At 38.3% G+C, this 25,303-nt stretch overlaps 2 protein-coding genes across 3 annotated transcripts in view; both read left to right on the top strand.

Moving 5' to 3' along the window:
- LOC124405242 (sodium/potassium-transporting ATPase subunit beta-2-like) overlaps positions 1 to 19,700 on the top strand; it is a 69,510-nt gene extending 49,810 nt beyond the window's left edge. Inside the window, exons 6-8 of one of the 2 annotated variants that reach the window (XM_046879975.1) lie at positions 16,701 to 16,872; positions 17,553 to 17,665; positions 19,596 to 19,700. In XM_046879975.1, the coding sequence (XP_046735931.1) occupies positions 16,701 to 16,872; positions 17,553 to 17,665 (285 nt within the window). In that variant the 3' untranslated portion in view covers positions 19,596 to 19,700. Of the gene's footprint in view, positions 1 to 16,700; positions 16,873 to 17,552; positions 17,666 to 19,593 lie in introns of both variants that reach the window. The other variant, XM_046879976.1, reaches the window with a different exon arrangement.
- A 3,764-nt stretch (positions 19,701 to 23,464) lies between these two features.
- LOC124405887 lies at positions 23,465 to 24,684 on the top strand. Its single transcript, XM_046881153.1, has 2 exons — positions 23,465 to 24,187; positions 24,301 to 24,684. Exons 1-2 carry the CDS (start codon positions 23,465 to 23,467, stop codon positions 24,682 to 24,684), a joined length of 1,107 nt encoding a protein of 368 aa, XP_046737109.1.
- Positions 24,685 to 25,303: the final 619 nt, after the last annotated feature.

The raw sequence follows: 25,303 nt of genomic DNA, 5'->3' as shown, positions 1-25,303 counted from the left end.
TGAAGCTTGAATAAAAGTGTACGTGGCTAACTCAGTCACTGGTCATGCAAATCGCTGATAATGTTTATAATAAAGAATAATGAAGTGAATAAAATCACGCCAAAACAAACATGGCCGATCGGAGCTACCGCATGTTGATTATTCACTGATTACACTGTTTCACAATTTCTTTCACTCTTGCCAGACAGTTAGCCACGTACAAAAGCACTCACTTTATTCGGGAAAACTTATACTATCAGTTATTTTTTAGTAAATATGGCACGATTCGTAACGGCGTTTTTCATGTGACAGCAGCCCGTTCATGGTCCACAAGAAGTATGTCTCGATCTGTAACTGACATCATTGGTTGGATCTAATAGAACAAGCCAATGAAATCAGCGGCCTTAGTTCACCGTTCAACGTTCAGAGGCGCTGCACGCATTTATGACGTCACGATTTGATATTTTCAAGTCAGGTCAGCGGCGCCTTAATACAATGGCATAAATTCGGTAATGAATTGGGCAGAGATCCGTCGTTGAAATGCGAGTGCTGGAGGCTTTTATCACGAGAGTCTACTGAGAACTCGGCTCACATGCGTTCAAGGATTGCATTTACTTTCTGGTTGCTAGTTATACGGCGTTGCCACCTACACAATTTAAGTCGCCTTCTTGGAAATCTTATCGTGCTTTATAAAGAGTTATTACTTTTAAAATTGCTATGTTTCCTCTCCAGAATTAGTGTGGATGCTTTTGGTTGGTAGGATTTAATGCTTCCATAATAATCTATTTATCGTTACCTTTTTAGATTTCCATTCGGTTGCTTCGCCGTAGAAAATCATTCTGTGAGTTAGTTTACCTTCTACTTTGCCCTCAGAGCTGCGTTCTGAAACCTTACTCGAGTGACTCGAATATCATCGTATCTCCGTCAAACGCATAAGATCAAACAGAGAAACAATGATACTCGAGTAGGGTTTCAGAACGCAGCTCAGAGTTTGGCCGCATTGCCTAGAATACGGCGTTCCGGAAAGGATTCTATAATTCGAGGTGGATAATTTGTATTCACGTTTCGGAGGTCTGCAGTCCCAGGCTTTTATAGTGATTTGCAGCAATGCTATTGACTTTATATTAAATTGATTGTGCGTCTTTTGCATTACAGTCTTATCTGTCACCGTGTTTGTAACCAAGTGTTGTGTAGTATTTGAATATAATAGTGTTAGTAACTGGTAGTAATGATATAATAATATCATGGTCTCCTGTAATATGGTTTTCAGACTCTTGACTATAATGATCTTTGTTGCTATATCTCGTCAAGGCATATTCAAATGGTTAGGCAGTTTTCTTGAATGGCTCCGTTACAGAATTCTCACATTTGAAGTTTTGTTAGTTGGTACTAGTGTTAGGGAATAGTTATAAACAATAAAATGTACTGACGTTCCGGTCGAATGTTACACTACAGTCGTTTTAGTTTGTTTTTTTTTTTATAATTTTTGCGCGGCGAGAGGAGGTGGGGAGATTTTTCGTTCTAAATTTCACAGATAATTGGGAGGTTATTCAAGGTTGGAGAAGTGCTTATCGACACCTGCGATCCACCTAAAAACGATTCCGCGCAAGCAGAACTTAATTCGATCGCGAACTGCAGGTGTTGGCAAGGGCTGACGTCACTTGAACCCCTAGACGAATTTCTTCCATCAATAACGACCAAACTATTTACTTCAAATGGAGCAAACTTGTTCACAATTACTTACAAAAAACCCAAAAGCGATTCCGTACAAGCAATACTGAATTCGATCGCATATTTTTTAAATAATGACTGAACCATAGACTTACAAATATCGAGAAATAACTCACAATCACCCGACGTCACTCGGACTCTCCAGACAAATTTGTTTCATCAATAACGACTGAATTATTGACTTACAAACGATTCCACACAAGCAGAACTGAATTCGATCACAAATTGCAACTTTCAGGGGCTAACATCACGCGCATTCCCTAACCAAATTTGTTTTATTAATAACAATGGAACTATTGACTTAGAAGAACTTACAATCGACCTACAAGCAATTAAAAAAAGAATCAACTCATTCGGTTGTTAATGAGGGACCAAGTCCGTGTGAAGGGCTAAGCTGATCAACTTGCGGTTGAGTCCGGTTTACAACTTATAATTAGGACGGCACAGGGACGGGGTTGATTAGGTGCACTATCTAGAACATACAAAACAGTTGTAATCACCTAGCTCCCTTGTTCTGTGTTCATTTCCTTAACGCGATGTAGCAGTCCTACCTTTACCGACGGAGCAAACTCAACTGTTTTCTTCCTATATTAAATAAACAAACGAACGGAATGGATTAAAATTTCGACGGTGCATAGCTTTTTTGTAGCGAAATCGAGGGAGGTTACTCATATCTCGAAAATCATCAAACAAATGTGTGGTTTTTTGACACTTGTCTATTCCCGCATTTCAGGGGCTAAAAAGTGCATATTTGAGGAACTTTTCGCCAGAGAGAGAATAATGAGGAGTAAAATGAACCGTCGTGAGACAGTTTTCATGAAATATAGGCCGCTCGACGAAAACTAGTGATTACAATAATTTCGTAAATAAAAGATGCTCTCGCAATTAGCTGGGCGCACGGCCGGTACGGCCAAGCGTTCCTTGATTGGAATGTTCCTGGGTTGGAACACTCGGCTTTTTCGCGATAAGAGTAACCTTCCTCGATTCCACTACAAAAGAGCTATGCACCGTCGAAACTTTAACCCATTCCGTTCGTTTGGTTCGTAGATTCTCCTTACGAGGACACCTCGAAATTAGATGTTCAATCGACTCCGAATCCTCCCTGCATTCACAGTTGTCCTTTTCTATGATGTTCACTCTTTTCATATGCTGTTTTCTTCTGGTGTGCCCGGTCACGATGCTACTAAAAGTACCTATACATAGACGATGTAGACCATTGTCTTTTATGTTATGAGTGGGATTTCTATATGTGACTTTCCGCTTGCTTCCTTTGTGTTATGGTCAGCTCTGTCATTTCTTGGTTTTCAGCAGTGAGATGGAATCCAGATAATCTTGCTATCGTTACCTTTCAGGCTCTCTTCATACATTGTTTGCCTAATGGATGGCGCAACTGTACTAATCCTGGAGTCTAATCCCTCCATCCTCATGTTCGCGACTGCACTTAGTGAGTCTGGGCAGATTGAAAGTTTACTGTTCAAATTGTTGGCTTGAATAGCCTTGGCTGCGTGCCAAATGGCGCCTCACGCGGGGTTAAAAATGGTGGATTTGGAGTTCAGCGTTATGATGCTTGATAGATGTTGGTGGTCTTTGACGAATATACCTACATGGCACCCTTTTGGGGAGCATCGGCCCAATCCATCTGCAAAAGTGTCTTTGTAGCCAGAGTAGTCCTTGTCCATCTAGCTTTGGAACTTTTCTAAATATCCTTTAGGTGGTTTTAGACTGATTCATAAATTTAGGTTGACTTATTTCTTACAGAACAAAGGTTGATATATGATCTTAGATCTAGTACATAGCTAGACCCTTGCGAAAGCCCTTGCTTGTCCTGAACATGTGCTCGATATTTAAGTGTCTGTATCTTCTTCAGCCTCCTTTTTGTTATATCACTTTTAATTGATATTTTCTTAGCGAGGAATCTAGAGCCCATTTATTCAAATCGATTCAATGTGTGACAGGATATTTATAGGGGTGTTTCTTAGGCATCCAAAATAATTCTCATGGCTGCATTCTGCAAGGTTATAAGCCATTGAATTTTCTCAATGCTTGAATGGTTTAACTGGAAGCTTGCTCATTCTATCGATAGTCTGACGAGCCCTTTGTAAATTTGAATTGGCATGGACCGGTGAGCTCCCCATTCAAGGTTGACTACAGCGGAAAGCAAACTAACCAACTTACTCGATTTCGTCCTGACATCTCTTGTATGCGCTTCAGAATTTCCCTTTAACATTACTTATGAATTGGTTTCTAATATTTAGCGATCTTGAATCCGGTTCAACTCGGGATTTCCTGTAATTGGAGATCATAAAATTGGTCTTTTCACGTGAGATGTGCAGTGAATTTTCATTAAACCCAAGACGCCAAGGCGTTTATGTAGTTCTTCAGTGTTTTGATTACTATTTCCTCACTAGAGCTTGAAGTTGACAGTCTTACGTCATCTGCATACGAAATAAAATTGCCATTTTTTGTTAGGTCTTTTGCAATATCCAGCATATATATGTTAAAAAGCAGTAAGGTCAAAATTAACCCTCGCGGAAGACCTTTGTTTGTACTTTCTTCACCTATTTTTTTTCTTCCATAAGGCCTGTAAGGATTTTATTTTTGAAAGCATTCTGGATAAAACAACATGACACTGGAGGAATTCTCAAGTTGATTAATTTACCTTTAAGTTTTCCTATGTTGATATTACTATAGGCTCCTGAGATGTCGACGAATGCAATCCCTGTATTTAGACCCTGTAGCCAGACTACTTCCATTTTAAGCCTGAGTTGTACTGGATTATCATAGCAGGACTTTCCTCTCCCAAAACAGCTGAAGTCTGCCACAAATTTTTGGACTCCACCCACCACATAAGCATATATATCGTTGATGACTCTTTCTACAATTTTTAGCTGACAGCTTGACACAGCTATTAGGCCCCTCCATGTCTATATGCTCTGTGGTCAGAACAGTTGAATTACTTAAGGAAAAGGTTTCTGATTAGTGAGTAGTATCTTGGTAGGTAGATCAAGCAATAGAGTAGAAAATGAGTGATCCTGTGGCAAAAATACTACCAAAATACTGACTGTGCCATCACACGAAAGACAATCCGTAGTTATATTCTGTTAGTTTTTTGACTCACAACTATCATTTATTAATTTTTTATAAACATTTAGGAACTAAAAACCATGTTTTCTTTAGATTTTCGCTTACAAAATCAAAACCAATGAAACAATTTTGATGCCCTGCATAAACGAATTGTAGAGAATCAAAAGATAAAAAAAGTAAGTGCTGAAATGACTTGATCGGTTTCTTATTAACAGAGAAGAATTGGAAAACCGGAAAAATGAACGTTTTTTCATAAATTCATACCACCGCCACCTTTGGAGTTATAGTGCAGGCTCTCCTCAAGATAGTAGTGATTGATAGGTATTTTATGTGTGCACAACCTAAGCGCTATCGAATGATAAGTTTTTACGTAATTACAATTAGAATCTTTTTGCTTTTTTTTTTCAGCATGCCTGGATACTTCTAAAGTGGTCCGATTTCAATTTTCCAAACAAATTTTAAAAGAAGTATAGTACTATAAAACTTATATTCACATTCCGCATTAAAATATAGTAAAGTAGGTGAAAAATACTTGCAAACATGACTGAAAACGGATGAGCGCATGAAAGTGGTCGAGTAGTGGGGGTAGAACAACAGGCATACTATACAGTAATACTGCGCGCAAGTTATGAATCTTCACGTTTGATTGTCCCAGCAACTAGTGAAACTATATTGAAGTCTTTTCTTTGGATTTCGTGGTAACTGAACTCGCAAAAACTGATTCTTCACTAGAATTTCATTATTAAGCATTGAAAAAACTGCTGTTGGATTTTCTTGACAACATATCCATATATTAATATGTTGACAAAATGCTGTGAAATAGGTGAAATATAAACAGCCAAGAATATACCTATACATAACTCACTATCAAGCCATTTATTGGTCCTCTACTGCAGCTCTGAAGTAATTCAACCAATTTGGGTATACTATAGAAATTTTGCCAGCCAACTATGAAAATTAATATTCAATGTGCAAACTCATCATTTTTCAACTTTGATGTCACGGTATATGAGAACAGAGGAAATCGAGTCGACAAGAATTTTTCTATTATACTGGCTTATGATTATAGATACATTGCATCTGTTCCATTCGGATTCCTTTCAAATATTGTGCCACTAGCCGCTACAAATATCGAATAGGTTTGAATGAAAACTTCCCCATTTCCGGACACTGTCAATTGGTTGTACGATATGCACCATGTTCTTTTTTTCTCATGAATTTTCTCTTTCATTGATGAATGTTGAAAATCTCTAAGTTCTGGCATTTGAAAACCTGCAAATTATCACAAAGCATCAATTTTGCTGAAAATTATATAGAAACCATATTGAAAGCATTTATTTTCATAATCGATATTTCCGAAAGTTATATATATACTTATCTAATGCAATAGCGCTACCCGGGTTGATTAATTTATTGCCCACAGCTAATCTACCAGGAATAATTTTCGTATTTTCCTCGGGCTGTCTGGAGAATTTGGTGAAAATTTATTCATCCGGACAGTGAGATGCGATGAAAGGTGCATATATTTATGGATGATGCTCTCGATAATGCTTCAATAAGTGGTTTCTGTTGAGTTTCCGTTAAGCCCCTGTCATACGTAGGCTGAACTTTTTCTATAACCTTTGGGTGACAGCAGTCACCTTCCACATGTTTCACACATGATGGTGTGTTGTGGTTTCAGAGGTCTAACTTATTCCAATCTTTGGGCTGCGGCAGTCACTTCTGGCGTTTATTTTTCTGGTAGCCAAATGAATGAAGGTACAACATTATTTGTCCAGTAGTGCCTTCTTGTATATTTTAACCTTGGTCATATATTCAACCCATCGAGTCACGAGCTGCTAGCGTCTGAGACTGTGTCCCGTGTTCGAAACTCATCACATATTACTTTTTTTTTTGGGAGCATTATCTCAAAGATATACACACGTTGTATCGTATTTCACTATCCGGCTGAATAGATTTTCAACAATTATCCCGGATAGCCGGTATATAACGAAAACTATGCCGCCGGTAGCCGGTGAACTAGCCGCAGCCTCATGTATTGATGTCAACGTTTAATTTTGTGAGGTTATGTTTCTTAGACGTTTCAATGCGACAGCTCATACGTCTCAAGTATAGAAGACAGAAACTACGAATCATCATGAAATAACTGCAAGCCATTATCTGTTTACGATTAATGTATCTGACATAATGATCTGATGCAGATCAGTTATCCGACAGATGATGACAGATCCCTACCATCTCACCAATGCACTACACACACTAGTATACACCACAGTATACATCAGCGTTGCCAACTCCTCTAGAGTAAATTATCGACGCAGGGCCGTGAAATTATGGTACTTTTATGGTACAGTCATCAAACGAAATTATTGATTCAGGACCGTAAATTATGGTACTTTAAAGCCCTGTATCCGCGATCGAAGCTTTTCAATTAGGTAAATAGAAAGAAAAAAATACTCAGAGTTGACTCATAGATGAGACTTGGATTGAAAGGTTGGATCAAACATTTTGGTGAATTTATTTTACATGTCCAGAAAAATTGAGAATATGATAATATTATCTGATATGTAGATCATAAATTAACTGAGGTTATATGACCGTGTATCAAGGTTTCGTGAAAAAGCTAGTGTAGCGCAGAGGACGAGGTTTTCAACTGCGACACAATGCGACACAGTGTCAACATTTCTGGTGTATTCCTTCGCCCGGATTGGCCGCTTACGCCAGAAAGTTGACACTGCGTTAGATTGTGTCGGTATGTGAAAACTCCCAAATAACTGATGAAAAGTGTTGCGCAGGTCCCCGCTAGGGGTCGAGCTAGCCAGGCTGAAAAAAATAACTAGGAGCAAGTACCAGATATGCAAAATTATGGTACAAAATTATGGAATTTACTTCGGTATTCAGAATTATGGTATATTTTTTGAGTATGATACGCGTGGTATGGTACATGGTACAGATGGTTGAATTATGGTACGATTCCATAATTATGGTACGAGTTGGCAACGCTGGTATACACAACAATCCCCAGTTAACGTATCAGTGACTACACAATAGTTGCCAATCATAGAGGCATAAGCGACCTTCGTGAAGTTAGCCGGAGGATTTTCGATTTTTCGAAAAAAAACTTTAGGAAACGTTTTTTGGTCGTTTGTAGGTGATTGTTGGATAGGTAAAATTATTTATTGGATTCTACTTTTTGAGTTAAGTTCAAAACAAAATTTGGCATAAAGTTAGCCGGACGAATTTGAAATTCTAATATTTTTTAATCGTTCGAGGGTCCAATCGAGGTGAAATCGTTTGTTGGACACGAATATAGCGATTAGAACGTTTGTCGGATCGTGGTTTGATCATAAAGGCAGAAAAACATTTCGGCAATCCAAAATTGAATTTTACGTGAAGTTAGCCAGACGAATTTGAAATTCTAATATTTTTTAATCGTTCGAGGGTCGTATCGAGGTGAAATCGTTTGTTGGACACAAATATAGCGATTAGAATGTTTGTCGGATCGTGGTTTGACCATAGAGGCAGAAAAAACATTTCGGCAATCCGAAATTGAATTTTGCGTGAAGTTAGCCGGACGAATTTGAAATTCTAATATTTTTCAATCGTTGCAGGGTCCAATCAAGGTGAAATCGTTTGTTAGACACGAATATAGCGATTAGAAAGTTTGTTGGACCGTAGTGTGACGTCGGAGCGGCACTCCACGAAAATTCCCCAAAACTGCCACTAGAGATTATCGCGGATGTTTAGCTAGACTTCACATCAGTAGTTGTGGGTCGCCAATATCGATTAATCACTGAAGTGAAATGGACAACTTGATCGAATTCGCGTGATTGGATATTAACGGAGAGTTGGAAATTGTTATAAATTATTAGAATAACATTTACCTTACCTTTTATGAGGCGGCTTCTTCCGGAACTGTGGTATAGGCGTGATGAAGGAACTTGTTTTAAATGAACACAGAATTTAGATTTGGAATTGGTTTAAAGTAGAATATATTTTGATTAAACACACAGAATAAGAATGAACAAATTTTAATAATATAAAATTGGATAATGAATCGGGCAGAGATTCGTCGTTGGAATGCAAATGCTAGAGGATTTTACCGCGAGGATCTACTGAGTAATTGTAGGTACTGGAGATAAAAACCAAGAGAGCGAATGATCGCTGGGTGCTCGTATTTATTCAGAGCGGTAACGATAGGGGTGTGAAATCCTCTCCTCGAGCATTGCCCCACAACAACGCATTTCTTCCCCTTATTCTAAGAATTAAAACTAGGCTGGTATGCTATGCTATGGGATTTATTGGTGTTGGGTGCAAAGTTGGACTTTGGACTGTGCCCCCGACTCTTTGCTCCATACCCCCTCTCTAAGATTGAGAACTAGAGTGGTATTCGTTTTTTAGGATTTGAATTAGTGTATGTTATGGGTATGAGTTTCATGTATATGTGTGTTGGTGCAACGCGCTAGTGTATTTGTCGATAGGCGCGCGGTCCCTTGGTAGTTGTACTGAAGGAGTAGGGGGTCTAACACAACTTTATGTGGTGGCCTTCGGGCGCCTAACGCGCGTATGCTGGAGATCGCCGCTTCCTAGGGTTGAATCCGTGTGAGCTTTACCTACATCATTATATTGGTTTTGACTTTATGCAATGTCGGCGTTCTCGAGCGTACGGGGCGTTATATTACAAGCGTACTTTTATTTCTAGAATGTTCTAGTATGCTAGGGAATATAATAAAGGGTTATATAGAAGATAATTGATTAATTTGCTTGCTTAATGTTTAGCTGCGATACAAGAGCGTTCTCTAATATAATATTTGATATATTTTATAGAAGATAATTAATCCTGGAACACTATTATACTTCGTCTCCAAAAATAATGTGGATGTTTTGATTTTGATGATTTAATAATAGTCTATTCATTATTATTTTCCTAGGTTACCTTTTGATTGCCTCGCCCTACAGAATCATCCCGTGAGTTAGTTTACCTTCGGTGATTTTGATATTATGTTACTGATACACTCTCCAGGTGGCGTTCTGTACGGTTCCGCAATAGAATGTCTACGTTACCTCCAAAGTTTGGGCGCGTTGCCCACAATACGGCGTTTTGGAAGGGAATGTTGAATAATTTGTATTTACGTATTTGGAGGTATCGCAGTCCCTGGCCTTTACAGGTTATTTCTCTAATGTTATTAATTTTATATTATATTGATTATATATCTTCATGTTATAGTCTTATCTATCTCGTGGGCTGTAGGCTGTAGCGTAGGTTGCCTATAATGTGGCTCTAAACTCCGTGTTTGCAACTAGGTATTGTATAATATTTCGATATAATGGTGTCAGTAAATTGTGATAATAAAATAATAATATCATAGTCTCCTGTAATGTGAGGATCTTGTAATATGGTTTCTGGACTCTTTATTAATGATAATGGTTGTTATGCCTCATCTAGGGGCTTTCAGATGGTTAAGCAGTTTCCTTGAATGACTTTCTTACAGAGTTCTCACATTTAGAGTTTTGGTTAGTTGGTAACTAATGTTAGGGAATAATCATAAACAATAAAACATACGGACGTTCCGGTCGGATGTTACAGTAGTTTAATTAAAAAGTGGAAAAAAACCCTTCAGCGGGTCGGCCGGGAAACAAGCACCTTCGTAATCCGGCGTGAACTTAGCCGGTGACGTCTACGGCTCGCATGGCTTACATCACGATAATTCCGTTCAATCGGCTTCATCGGTTGGATCTAGTCTATCTCTAAAATCGTTTTCGGCTACTTCCCTTACGGGTATAAGCCGTACGTTATTAGACGAACGGTGATCCAACAAACGTTCTAGTTTCGACATTCGGGACCGACAAACGATTGTCCATTGATATGAACCCCGGCATAGACAGGCGTATTAAAAATTCAAAAATCGTCCGGCCAACTTCCCGCCCAGCTGGTCTGGTTATGGTTTTCAAACTTTTCGGAAGTGAATCGTCCTCCGATAAACGTCTAAATAGCGTTATTTCTAACCGACAAACGATTACGCATTAATTGGACCCCCAAACAATCAAAAAATGTTAAGAATTAAAAATCATTTGGCTAAATTCATGCCGAATTATATTTTGGACCTAACTAAAAAACTACAATCCGACAAACAATGATACCCATTCAATAATTGTTTACAAATGACCAACAAACGTTTTGTGAAGATCTTTATTTTTAAACCCAAAACTCTAGATGTTACGGTAGATGTTTCATTTCGATTAATTTTAGCACTATCGAATGACGATAATATTTGAATAGAGAATGAAGCTTGTTTGTGATTAAAATCTTTACTTTGAAAAAAAAAAAAATTTCCTAGTCCTATTTCCCTCCACGATCCGACAAACGTTCTAATCGCTATATTCGTGTCCAACAAACGATTTCACCTCGATTGGACCCTCGAACGATTAAAAAATATTAGAATTTCAAATTCGTCCGGCTAACTTTATGCCAAATTTTGTTTTGAACTTACCTCAAAAAGTAGAATCCAACAAATAATTTTACCTATCCAACAATCACCTACAAACGACCAACAATCGTTTCCTGAAGTTTTTTTTCGAAAAATCGAAAATCCTCCGGCTAACTTCGCGGAGGTGCATAAGCGGCTCTGAGCCGTGAGCACGGTCTTACATACAGGTCTTGCAACAAAGCCAATTTTCTACAGAGCGGCGTGGTTCTCTTGCTGTCCGTGTTTTAAGTGTTTGAAATAGCCATGTCGCGGCGCTGCTATCTAAAGATGTACGTGGGGTAGGGATGAAAATGTATTATTATTAGGTTGGCGCTGCATTGCGCACGCGTTAATTATCCATCCCTCGATCACAACGCCAGCCTGGCGGCCACAAAGTGAGATAAATAAGCGCCCGTGAAATGAGCCACCCCCACTACCTTCGTTGCAAGACCTGTATGTAAGATTGTGGCCGTGAGCAGCTCCATATAATTAGCGTTGACTGAGGATATGTAAAGAGTGATAGCCTTATGGGACTTTTCGTAACCGAAAATGAACGAAGAAAATTCATCGTCAAGCGGCGCTCTCTGCATCTACTCCTGCACACGTATGTGACGTCCTAACGGTCAATTCCGGATAAACTAATTGTAAGAGTTAGACTCGAAATTGAGTCGAGAAAATGAACTACAATCAGTAGTTGTGGGTCGGCAATATCGATTAATCACTAAAGTGAAATGAGCAACGTTGATAAATTCGGGTAATGAAGTTGACGATTTGAAAAGAATTCGCTATAATGGTAACTTAGAAGTCAACTTACTTTTGTTGCTCGAACTTGGTAGGAACTGCACAACAGGTAGCTTCGTGGAGCGGCGAAAGACCAGGTAGTTGAGGTGTGTTTAATTGAAATTGTAGGGTTTTGATTTTTAATACACTTGATTTTTAATTCACGTTTTAGTTGAAAGTACAAAATGCACAAGATAATGCTCTCAGGCGTAGCGACAAGGCAACAGTTACAAACTTATGAAAAATAATGCTCTCCGAGTCCAACCTGCACCCGTTTATTTAGGGCAAGATCTCCTATGCTCCTGTACAATTTTTGGGTGACAGATTTATTACATTGAGTCACCAGCGAAGATTTTGGGTGGTAGCTGGACCGTGGTTGGTTCCTATTAAGGTGACCTAATTAGCGTCTTGGTTTTTACCTTATATGGTTTGCTTTGCGTATCCCGGCTAGCTTCGAGTTGGCTACCAGAGCTCTCTTTGTTCGGTTTTATAATATTTAATAATTTGAATTCTGGATGTTTTTGCTGGTGGCTTCACGTAAGGACTCAGAATTATTTTACAGTCAAAAATGCCCTTAAGGTGCATATAAAGACCCGTTGTACACCTCATAAACGCGGGGATGCAAAACTCCTATACCACTCAAGCGATCAGAGTGTAACTTGGGCAGTTAATCCGTTATTTTGGCAAAAAGTGGAGCATATTTTTACTTTTTCAAAATTTTGAAAGAAATTTTACAGATTGGTTACCACTCACAAAAATTGGCCAAATTTTCACAGTCGCACTGAATTGATCGACCTATCCGGTATGATGCCACTCGGCGGTGATGAAACACACATTTTGAGCCCAGTCCCATGAGATTTGATGGTGAAATGATGAAATGGCAGCTGATCTGGTTTTCGATTACGAAGTACATCGAAATCTCATTTTGGCGACATTTGTTACCGATATTACGCGCATGCCGGTAATGTATGCGTGTAATGTCGGTAAGAAATTACCGGCATGCATGAAAGGTCGGTAACAAATATCGCCAAAATGAGATTTCGGTGTTCTTCGTAATCGAAAACCAGATTAGCTGCCATTGCGCCGCACAGAAAGGGCGAAGAGAGGCGTAACACCCATTGCCGTGCCGCTTACCCCATCACTCACAATCAGTCTGGCCACTGCCGTGTAGTATTTTCGCCCAGTCGCTGCTTCAAACCACTCACTATATACCCAATCGGTAGCTACCCCTACCTTGGAGGTGGATTGGATTTTAATCGAGGTGGGCTAAGGCCGTCCTTCTTTCCACTGGTTTGCCGTGGAATGGGTATTGTGACTTGTACGGTACCTCATTCCTTCTCGGTCTCCTCATACCATGTTATTCTTACCCTATCCCCTAGCCTATGGGATGATTATTATTATCACACAAGGTAGTGACTAGCTCAAGAACACACAAGGAGAACATAATATTGGAATGCCTGATGCATATCGGACGTTACAAGCGAAAAAAATAGTAAAAATCAAAGGAGACAATTTATAAAAAAAATGCGATTTTATGCTTGAAATTGAGAAAACTGATTGAATTGAAACATAAATGATTTTCAGACTAATCTTAAACGAACAAGCATTGCGAAACAAAAATTTTGACCACCTTATTTTCACGAATCGCTTGATTTTTCAGGAAGTCATGAATAAACGAGAAAAAATGGAAAGATTTGCAAAAAACTGTACTGAGTTCATTTTTTCAGATAAAAATGTGAAATGAAACAGGTGAGTTCTTTATTATGAGCTCAAAATAAGGGAAAAAAGTGGGAAAATTTAAAAATGCAAAGGTCCAGCAGTGGCTCATGTGGCGTGAAATGACATTGTGCCATTCGAATAAGCCCGCCTAAGAAAGTATTCGACCAGGTTATTAAATTCAAACCTAAATCTGACCTCAGATCCGTATGTCCATAATTTCCGCCTTGACCAAACCTCGCTCTCACTCCTCCGTCGACCACAGAATCAATAACACGTGTTATCAGAAAAGGTGTGAACTCTTCGAAAAGTAAAAATTACAACAATAGATAATAATGATTTTAATTTGAAATTGATTACCATCGGCGAACAGCACTTATTTACAAAGTTGATATATATATACATAAAAAACTACGAAAACGCATAAACCATATAGTCAAAAGGCGAAGAGCGAGGCAAATGACTGAGACATAATTCTACGGGACATACTACGGATAAGTTTTATTTTTACACCTATTTTTATTTTACTATATTTTTTGTTTTATGTTGTTACATCTATTTTTTACTTTACGGTATATCTTTTATTTTTGCGTCTATATTTATTTACTATTTATTTATTTATTTGCTTTATTTTTACATCTACATTTATTTTATTATATACCTTTTTTAATTTTTACATCTCTATTTATTTTTTTATACATCTTTTATTTTTACACCGTTTACACTCCTTTATAAACACGTTGCAATAGAGATCTAAGTTCCTCAGTATTTATTATTTCCTTTTTTTTTTATTCATATTTAAAGAATGTAGTAACGAGAGCGATCCGTTACAACATGATATGATCATGATTCTTTTGACTGATGATTATTATGATCACAAATATTTATAATTATGCCGCTGCATAATAATTAAATAATTAATTTAATTTTTACTTACACATAAAATTGATGTGTGATTTCCATGAGTTTTGATTATGTCACTAAATAATTTTGATATTGATAATTTATCATTGAAATACATAAAACAATTTACCGAAAAAGATCATGTTGCTCCATAATAATAATTAGATGAATAATATTATTACAGCTTATGAATTTATTTATTGCGATGCAATTATGTGCATACTGTTGATTGAAACATTTCTGTAACGGCTGTAACAACCCAGGACAATGTTGAACTCGACTGGAACAACTCAGGAAAACCCGAAAAATCCTTGAATTCAAAAAGCAGGGGACCGCGATCATCGATTTCACCAGAACAACCCGCGACAGCATTCCGTACGACTAGAACAACATGGAACAATCTTCGATTCGGCTGGAAAAACCCGGAACAATGTTGAACTCGACTGGAACAACTCAGGAAAATCCGAAAATTCCTTGAATTAAAAAATCAGGGGAACGCGTTCATCGCTTTCAGCAGAACAATCCGCGACAGCATTCCGTACGACTAGAACAACTTGGAACAAGGTTCAATTTCCCTGGAACAACCCGGAACAATGTTTAACTCGACCAGAACAACTCAGGAGAACTTGAAAAGTCCTTGATTTCGCTAGAACAACCCGAAACATTATTCGATACGACGAGAACAAGCTGAAAAAATCTTTCGACGCCACCAGAAGGACGTCGTAGAAATTTCCCTATGTTTACAGTTCCGGAACAGCTGAGAATATCGAAAATGAAAAATTTAAGCTCGAATTTTGGGGTTGACGAGATAATGTTCTAGAACAATGTCAAATAAATCTAGAGGATGGTAGAACGTATCGGAGAATTGTTTTTTCGAATTGTGGAAGACTATACAAAAAAAAGTGTTTTAAAATTTTTTCGGCTGCTTGTGTTAGTGCTATGACATTGTCACTTTGGAGTAATGTTCAGACATTTGGTCGACTTTTGGTCGACTTTTCCTGCATCCTGGACCCACGGACAACCGATTGTGGACTTCTTCCGGAGGTTTTCCCGTTTGGCGCTGAAAACTGCGAATCCGCATTGACTTACACTCTTATTATACTTACCTTTGTAAAACACGGCACATGAATTTTGAAATTTTGAATTCAGTACTCGGCTATCTGCTCAAAGTGTTCTATGGTTTACCTTAAGATTATGGGCGATCGCCAAATGATAAAAAAGGGAGACTTTGAATTTTCGGAGCCCTAGCTCCGACTTGTCGCCGAGCACCGACTGCTAGATCATTTACATCACTGTTCAATATTTTCCGAGTCGGGACGACTCTTTTCTTCGGGGGGAAGTAATGTTAAAAATGGTGAAATCAGCCGTCCCGCCCCTTTTTCTAATGATCTAGTAGTCAGCATAGAGAAAAGAAGCTTAAAAGTTCTTGTGTCACAAAATGAATAAGGTTGCTGCGTCACCCACCATTATTGTAAAAACAGTCTTGTTTTGGACGTTAAACGGAAAACACTTACTTGCATTGGAAAGCTTTTATCTCTAAGCATTTAATTCCGCCTTTTATCGGTTTTTTAACTAAGATCACCAACCCGCATTTTGTTGGAAACGCGATTGCGTTGCAATATATAATAATAATAATTGGTAAAACATATGGACGTTTCGGTCGGATGTTAGAGGAGCCCCTTCATGATCCGTAAGAAGTCTGTCTCGACTTAGTTCAACATTGAACGTCCACAAGTGCTGTAAGTGCTTATGACGTCACGAAATTGATATTTAAAAGCAAAGTCAGCGGTGCCTTAAGCTCTTTTCCGCGATTGTAATACGTGGACTTTGATATTTGGAGATATGAATGACAACGTCGAAATCGACCAGAGCACCCTCTTATTTAAAAGTGGCGACCGTCACGAGATGTATAATGTCGCGTGTGTCTGTACGCGCAAAAGTAAATTATAATTGGAATTCTTGTAACCACTATTTCCACAACACTAATTATTGGTATGCTAAATCTTATGATATTACCATGGTTATTCTTTTCACTTACAGCTCAACGTGGTGTGGGTTTCTTGCCAAGGTCAAAATCCAGCTGACCGTGAAATGATAGGCGATATTAAATACTACCCGATACACCATGGATTTCCTGGTTATTACTTTCCTTTCACTAATACACCAGGTTACCTTAGTCCTTTGGTAGCCGTGCAATTTATCAGCCCCAAAAGTAAGTGTGATTCTATAAATTACATCTTTGATAACTAAATCGATGAATCGATTTGCTAGGTGATGGGCATATTATTTTGTAGAGCCATTTCAAAATACTGCTCTCAAGGCGAAGATCAAAGTAGAAAAACGCTTGTTCCGTAACCCCAGGTGCACATCACTACAAGCACGAATAACATACCAAAGTAAATTTAAAATTCCAAAACAAAACCGAATCATTCTGAGCTGTTCATGTATAGGACTTGTCAATTTAGACAAATTTCAACTACTTCTGGTGAATAGTCAATTGTTTTTCTCAACTCGTAAGCCTTGGCCATATGAAAATGAGTTGACTTTTGAAAAACTCAAAGGACTGTCGGAAGCCTTCCAGTGTTACAGAGGTGAATCAGTGTGCCCCAAACCTCTTGAAAGAGAGAATGGATTACGCTGAAACGTGAAAAAGCTACGAAAAGTTTCTGTATGTTCTAGCCACATTTTCGTGACTTTGCATAATTACTGTTGATCTTGGCACCAGTGAACTTGTTACTATTGCAAATGAATTCATTTAAGCAGTCGCGTTTATACCAGATAGATGAACCTATTGTGGTAGTTTTTCCTTCTTTTTTCACCTGAAAACGTATTTGTTTAGATTTGAGCGTTATGAAAGTTAAGTGCAAAGTTAAGAAAGATGTGTTTTTTCAGAAAATGTCATCATCAACGTTGAATGTCGAGCATGGGCTGAAAACATCCGATACAGTGGACGCACTCAAAATCGAGAAGGATCTGTACATTTCGCATTTATGATTGATATTTAACCGGTTGACTGGCATTGTACCATATATGATCAAATCAAATAACTTTCTTGTTTTTCAACCAATTTGAATAAAACTTGGTGTGCAATGGTTTTTGAGGTCACTGAATCTGAATCTGGCGGTAGAATTGTAAAATTAAATATGACGGGTCCAAAATGGCCAACCCAAAATATATAGTTACAAATGTTCATATGTTACAGAGATTTCAGGAAAACTTTATACAGGGGTTTTTGCCCTCACTGATTACAGATCTCAAGTCAGAATTTTAAAATCAACCCTTAATAACATTTTTAACTCTTAGGGATGATTGATAAAAAAATAGATACTGTAATAAAATGAAAATCGCGACAAACCATCAGTACAACAAATTTGAATACGATGGAGGAGAAATTGAAATATGTGGAGAATTCGTGACCAGCTGTTTTGGAATTGAGGATGATTCGTCGAACGTGGTCATTTTGGAAACGTTTTTATTTAATCTTACGACGTTTCGGTAGGGCTACAGCCTACCATCTTCAGGTTAAAATTAGACTTCCTACAGGCTAAGGTGTTTACGGTATTGCCATTGTCGAGGAAGTAAGACAGACAAGAAGTAAGGAGGAAGACTTCCTCGATAAAGGCAATACCATAAACACCTTATTGTTAGCCTGTAGGATGTCTAATTTTAACCTGAAGATGGTAGGCTGTAGCCCTACCGTAACGTCGTAAGATTAAATAAAAACGTTTCCAAAATGACCACGTTCGACGAATCATCCTCAAAGGAGAAATTGAAATTTAGAAGGTATTGAATAAATTGAAAAATTCACCCCCATCCCTGAATTTGGGGGTCGAGAGTAGTGGACAAAATTGGAGTATCCGCTGCAATTGCCCCAATTGAAAAATTTACCTATTTATAGGGGTTGGGACTTGGCAAATCGTATTAATAAACCCTAAAATCGGTTCAGCGACTCAAAACTTTCCTGTATTCCAAATATTACGTGATTTGCTTAATTTTTTAACTTTGCCAGTTGGAGCATGAATAGTGAAAAATGCCGTCCCGGTCAACCGGTTAAGGACGTTCACAGGTAAATCGACTTTCTATAGATTTTTTTAAAATTTGAACCACGCGTTACTTATAACATCCTGAATGCACTCACAAAATTTCAAGGACCTCAGCCATACCAAAGTGGAGATATTTGTTGTTAAAATTACGAGTTTATACACGTAAAGTATAGCCGAGGCATGAGATAGAGAGACATTTTAATTCGCAACAATTCGAATTTTCTATAGATTTTGATAAAAAACTGCATTATGATAGGTGATGATATTAGGAACAAAATGTCAAAAAATAGAAATATTCAGCCATGCCGTTCCTACGTAATGGCGATTCAAAGTTATAAATTCGACGGTATTTTCGACCGTGTAATACCATGGAGGGGATGACGCTGTGGCATAGCGGCAACGCTACTACCTGCGTCGCTCTAGAGGTACTTGTGTTAGTGTATATGTATAGGGCGCGCCACAGCCTTATTTGTATTGGTGCGTAGAGTCCGTGCTAAGAGTTTTGGACTAGGGGGGGAGCGGCGCGCTATACACAGCGCAGTTGAACCAAACCGAGCGTATACCAAACTTTTGTCTCCGATTGTCACCTGTGAACGTCCAAGGGAATTAAGGTGCGCGAAAATTTTAGTTTCAGCCTTACGTCGATATATTCTGGCCAATACTGTTTAAGTTCAATAAGACACACTCAGAGAGATGATAGGATCGAGTTGACAAATTCGTTTTGGTGAGTTCATTTTTTCTCAATGTTATGGTAATTCGATTAACGTGACAAAGTGAACTAGGTTACCTAATTTCTGTTTGCTATCAGTACAAACTGGTGTTATTAATATTTTTCATTTGCTATATTCTATGAATACAAAATTTTGTTACTGAATGTCCAAATTTGCTCCCAGAAACAAAGTACACTACCTCGATATGTGCATCGCGATATTCTGCTTGCTCCAGGTGGAGACTTACTTTCTCCTAATTTGATGTTAAACGTAGTGACAAGTGTTGTGCGGAATACAAGTCTGTATGTGAGTCGAGTCAGAGTTCATTAATACTAATTATTCATTATATTCGACTGTAGCGAACAATAAAAAATTATTCTTGTAAAGATGTGGGTCCAAAGGTGTTCTGCAAATATTCAACGACGTGTATAGGTTTCAGAATAAAAATATAAAGATCTTATGCTTCTCTCAATCATTATTCATTGCATTTTCACCTCATTCTACATATGTCCTTCAATTACTTATATTTTAGTTTGTTATGAACAATATGACAACAACATGAAAATAGTTCAAAACATGCTAGAAATGGATATTTTGTTCCATAAGACTATTCTATTTCACTTTCTTGGCAAAAAATATTTTGGTGAATTTCATCAGATTTTCATGGATGTATGTAACGTAAATAATTATGTTAAATGTATAGTAACATTTTACTGAATCTGGATATACTTGCTCAACCTTGTTCAAGTAATGGTCGGAAAGTTTATCGCTATGGAAGGTCAAAGAGTTTGAGAATTTAATTTGCCGAGCTCCTCAGAGCTGCATTTATTACAAAAAATGTACATATATGTAATACTTATTGACCATGAAGTTGAATGAAAGATGAGTAATAAATATTTCATGGGTATAGACTGTCAGAATTTTTTGATTGAACGGCTGACGTTTCGGTCAAAGCAAGGTTGATCTTCCTCAGAGCCTATGACATAATATACCGGGACCATCTCTAGAAACTATACAGCAACTGCGCATGCGCGAGTTTAAATCCGCCGTCCGTGCAGTCTGGCCACCCCGAATTTCAGCTGTCAACCTTTGTTTTTGTCGGCCATGTAGTTCATACGCTATTTTGAGGTTAGAGTGTCAAATAATCGAGGTAGTGACTCGCAAAGGCTTGGGAAGTATTTGTCATTGCGCCAGAAAGTTGATTCTTGAAAGAACGGTCGGAATTTAATGCTAATGCTCTTTTACAATTCGTCTTAATCGAGTGAAACAAGAAATCTGTTTAAATGTTTGGTGCTTGGAAGAAACAAAGCAGGTAAGTAGGGACAATTTATTCAATCATTTTCATTACTTCATACATTAAGAATAAAAATGACATTTTTTTCTATCAACAGACAATGCAGTAAGAATAATTGCATCTCTGCTATTCGCTGATATCTGCTCCCCCTATTCAATTCATGACACATGCAAACATTATCACTTCTTTTGTTGGTTGTTGGAAGAAGTTGTGGGTCTTACAGTTTCTTTTAATTTCATATCGCGTGCAACATATCTTTTAATCAACTTTGTCACTCTCTGGTAATTTCAGAAGGTAACATTAGATTTGATGATTCTTGATTGTTCAAGAAATTGGAATATCTTACCGTTAATAACACAACTGTGAATCTCTTTTTCTAGAATTTAGTTCAACAAAATTGTTGTTACGACTACAGAAAATTACCCAATAATTATTCGAGTTCATTTTGTGAATTTTCAGCAATGTTCGATTAAATAAATGAAAGGAACCTAATACTAAAATCAAAATATTTCATTTACTGGAATAATTTCTGAATTTCATGTTGGTGCAGTTCGAAACAAAGAAAATCTATTCCGAAGAGTAAAACTGAGGAACATTCTGTGACCCAATTTGAAAATAGACATTTTCAAAATGTACCTCAGTATCACAATTACCTTTCAGGATAACCATGTTTTAAAGAAATGTTCAGATCAATAATATGAAGATATTAACTTATCAAATTCAAGATTCTAGCCCTTGTTCCTTTGAAACAAATGAATACCTAATTTTGAACGAAGTTCATGAAAACATTTTCTCAAATAATCTCCTACTTGCTGTTATTTAAGAACAATAGACTCAAACCTAAATCCAATAAAGTATCTTCTTCATAGTGCTCGGAACATCATCCGGTAACATGAATATGCGGAAGGAATTCCTATGTCGCTGAAACCGTTATAAAATTCCTTGTTTTCAACTTGTGCCACTAGATAACTTTTGCGTTGCGAGTTCCATTTCCAATCTCAGGATGAGATTTTTTTGTTTCGGACAGTGTTAATATGGGATGCAGAAGTAATTGTAATAAATGTAGATTCACAAACTTTCAGTCTAAGTGAAGGACCATGGTAAGAGTGTAAAATTGAATCTGGTTTCAAGCTATCGAGAAGTTACCGGATAACTCCCTGATAGAGATTCATAATAAAAAAGTTAGCCAGCAAGTAAATCCTACTGTAGACCAAGTGATCATTTGTAACGTGTACTAGTAAGTGAATGCATTCTGTAGACGTTGCTGGAGTTGAACGAGACTGAAGCATGGATGATAGCTGCAACTAGCTAGTCAGATGATACCGTCAATTAATATTGGCTTCAAAGATATTTTCTACTGAAGTTATCCAACATTGTTAGATTGAGATTGGTTCAATTTACCTATCAAAACTCATTCGTAGAATCTGATTCAAGACTTGAAACACTATTCATCTGAATTGAATACCAAGAGAGTAAGAAATAAAATATCAAAACTAAAAAGAATAAAATTTGAAAAGAAATGCGAGCTAATAATACCGCTTGGATTACAATGGTGCACGGAATGATTCCTCGGCAAAATTAATTAGTAGCAACTGTTGAAAAACAAACTTATTACTATTGGCTCGATCAATCTAAAATGATCGAATATTTAGAAATCATGATCTGTGGCGTGTCGTGCTCTTTAGTTTTGTCTCAACTGATGTTCAGAAGGTGGCGACGACCTGAAGAAATTCCCTTGGGTATCTGTTGCCTGATGAAACAACGGAACAATCAGGGTCGATGGTTGGAATGGTGGCACCAATCGAGAAATCAGGGTCCTTGCCATCAACGTTTGGACCATTAGGTAAGGTATGATTTTCCTCCCATTAACCACACTTGAAACTTTGAGCCTACCAAAAAAGACGAATTTTATCATTAAATACACGTGAAAATATTGTCATATGCAAAGATCACAGAATCAGAAATTTACTTACACGCTTCGATGCCTGACAACTTTAGTCCCACTTCGATGATGGATTGTTTCCTATCTGAAAATATTAGAAGGTATCATGATCAGTTAGGAGCTTCTAATATTTTTGGACACAACTGATTTGTAAAAAATTGCATGAAAAATGAACGTTATTGTAACTCATTGCCATGTGACATCAACTGACTCCACGTTCGAAAATTACAATCACGAGTTACCGATCGTTGGATATCGTTTCAGGTGATGCGTTTGTAAGTTCCATTTATTGACTTTGAATTGTTAATTTTTCTTATAGTCCATATTTTCCCGAAATCAACAAAATTCATCGAATCGCGAATGTCACATCATGCTCGCGAGGTTATCAAAATTTGTTTATCCGAACCGCTGAACACGCGGTAATTAAACGTCGCCGTTCTCATCGCGGAACCATTTCCATGTTTTCCCACGTAATGATAAGGAAGGATATCGATTTCTTAAACTGAAAGTCAGAAACAGATCACCACGTGGTATTTAGCCAGACAATAGTACGTATCATAATTCTGTGCATACTGAAAAACACCCGCGAGGGCGCGAAAATCACGCAGCTACCACAATCTGATTGGATGAGACCAACGTCGCGACCGATATCAGCCAATCAAATCATCTATCTGTAAAGTTTCCCAACTTCTCCACCCGCGAATATAAACTCTCCCGCGCGCGTAAACTGGCCACTTTGCAAAAAGATTGCACGTGGTGAACCTCGTGTTTGATAAGTATCGTAATCCTTTTGTGAAGTTTTTTACAGGTTGAAAATGCCTAATTACAAGTTTTCTGTTCAAGAAAAAGTGGAGCTGGTGAAGCATCACCATCAAGGACTGACGTACCGGGAAAATAGAGATCATTTCGCGGCTGCCCACCCGGATCGACCGATACCGTCCATCGCGACAATCAGGAACATGGTCCTGAAGTTTGAGCAAACTGGGAGTGTCGACGAGAGGACGAAGAAAGTGGTCCAGCCAAACCGGCAACTAAGTTGGGATACCAAGCTGGACATCTGCTTGACCATCGAAGAGGATCCCTTCAAGCCAACCAGCCATGTTGCACAGGAGCTTGAGATTTCCAAGGCGTCGGTCAGAAGAGTGCTGCGTGAAGCTAAGTACAAATCGTACAAGTTTCAAGTACATCACGAACTCTTGGTTGGTGATGGCGATAATCGTCTTCGCTTCAGCCAAGAGATGATGGAACGTCTGAATGCAGATGAGGGCTTGTTGAGTCGCATTTGTTTCTCCGATGAAAGTACGGTGATACTTCTCGGAAAACCCAACAGGCAGAACACCAGAGCCTGGTGCCGAAGCAACCCTCGTCTGTTCATTCAGGCCGGCACGCAGTACCCGTTGAAGCTCAACGTCTGGCTCGGCGCCATTGGTAATCGGCTGATCGGGCCATTTTTCATCGATGGGAACCTCAACGGTGAAAAGTATCTTCGGTTACTTAGGGACCACATCGTACCAGCTCTTAGGCTGATTGAAGAAATCGTGAGTGTACCTTATCGTGTGAGGGGGGCCTTTTTATTAGCAGACTCCCTGTGATTTTGAAATAAATACTTGTTATGCTTACTAAAAGTAACGTGTCTTTTTCTGTATTTTAGGGCGAACCTGTTTGGTTTCAGCAGGATGGAGCCCCGGCTCACTTTACACGAGCCGTCCGGGATTACCTCGACCAAGAGTTCCCTGGACGTTGGATCGGTAGAGGAAGCCCGGAGGTGGAATGGCCAGCTCGTTCCCCTGATCTCGCCCCTCTGGACTATGGCTTGTGGGGCCATTTGAAAAATGTTCTCTATGCACAAGGTAGAATTGAAGGCCTTGCAGCACTGCAAGCCAGAATTTTGGACATTCTGCAGAACCTGTCGCCAGATGTTATATCGAACACAACAAATGCATTTTACGATCGGCTCGGTTACTGCGCTGCAGCTGCTGGAGGGCATTTTGAGCATTTATTGAAAGGGAACCAGTGGCCAGATGATCATGGGTGATCAGTAGGGAAGTTGAGATTGGTCTCCTTGAGTTGTAGGACGATTGTCCGGTAAGTTATCGTTTTGTTTACTTTTTCCTTCAATAATACGAGTTAGACTGTAAAATTGACTGCTGTTCTTTTTCTGTTTTTGGATGTCTGGTCAACCCTTCTTTGTTAACTGAACATCGACTGTGGTACATTGGAGTTGCGTAAACTTTGTCAACTATTCAACGGAGTCAGCGAGGATTTTTTTAGGGTATTGCATCAGGTACGTCTACTGTGACTTGCTACTTTTTGTACTCCTAAGCTTTGTGTTCAAGATACCCAATTTTTTTTTATTTCTCGTTACTGATTTTATTTATTTATTTCATGTTTATCGGTACGGATTACTGGCTTCGGGACCACTGCACTGTAACAAATCTACTCCGGAGGCACCTTCTACTGAGATTCAACGATCCATTTATTTTTATCACGGAAGTGAAGATTGGTCTCCTTGAGCTATGGGATGATTGTCCTGTACGTTATTGCGTTGTTTCCTAATTTTTCTTTAGTAACATGAGTTACACTGTGAAATTAACTGTTGTCCTTTTTATCTTTTCGTACTTGGATGTCTGGTGAACTCTTCTTTGTTAACGGAA

This window comes from Diprion similis, chromosome 4 (genome assembly GCF_021155765.1).
Source record: "Diprion similis isolate iyDipSimi1 chromosome 4, iyDipSimi1.1, whole genome shotgun sequence".
Lineage (NCBI taxonomy): Eukaryota > Metazoa > Arthropoda > Insecta > Hymenoptera > Diprionidae > Diprion > Diprion similis.
This window is presented reverse-complemented; position numbering and strand designations above follow the sequence as displayed.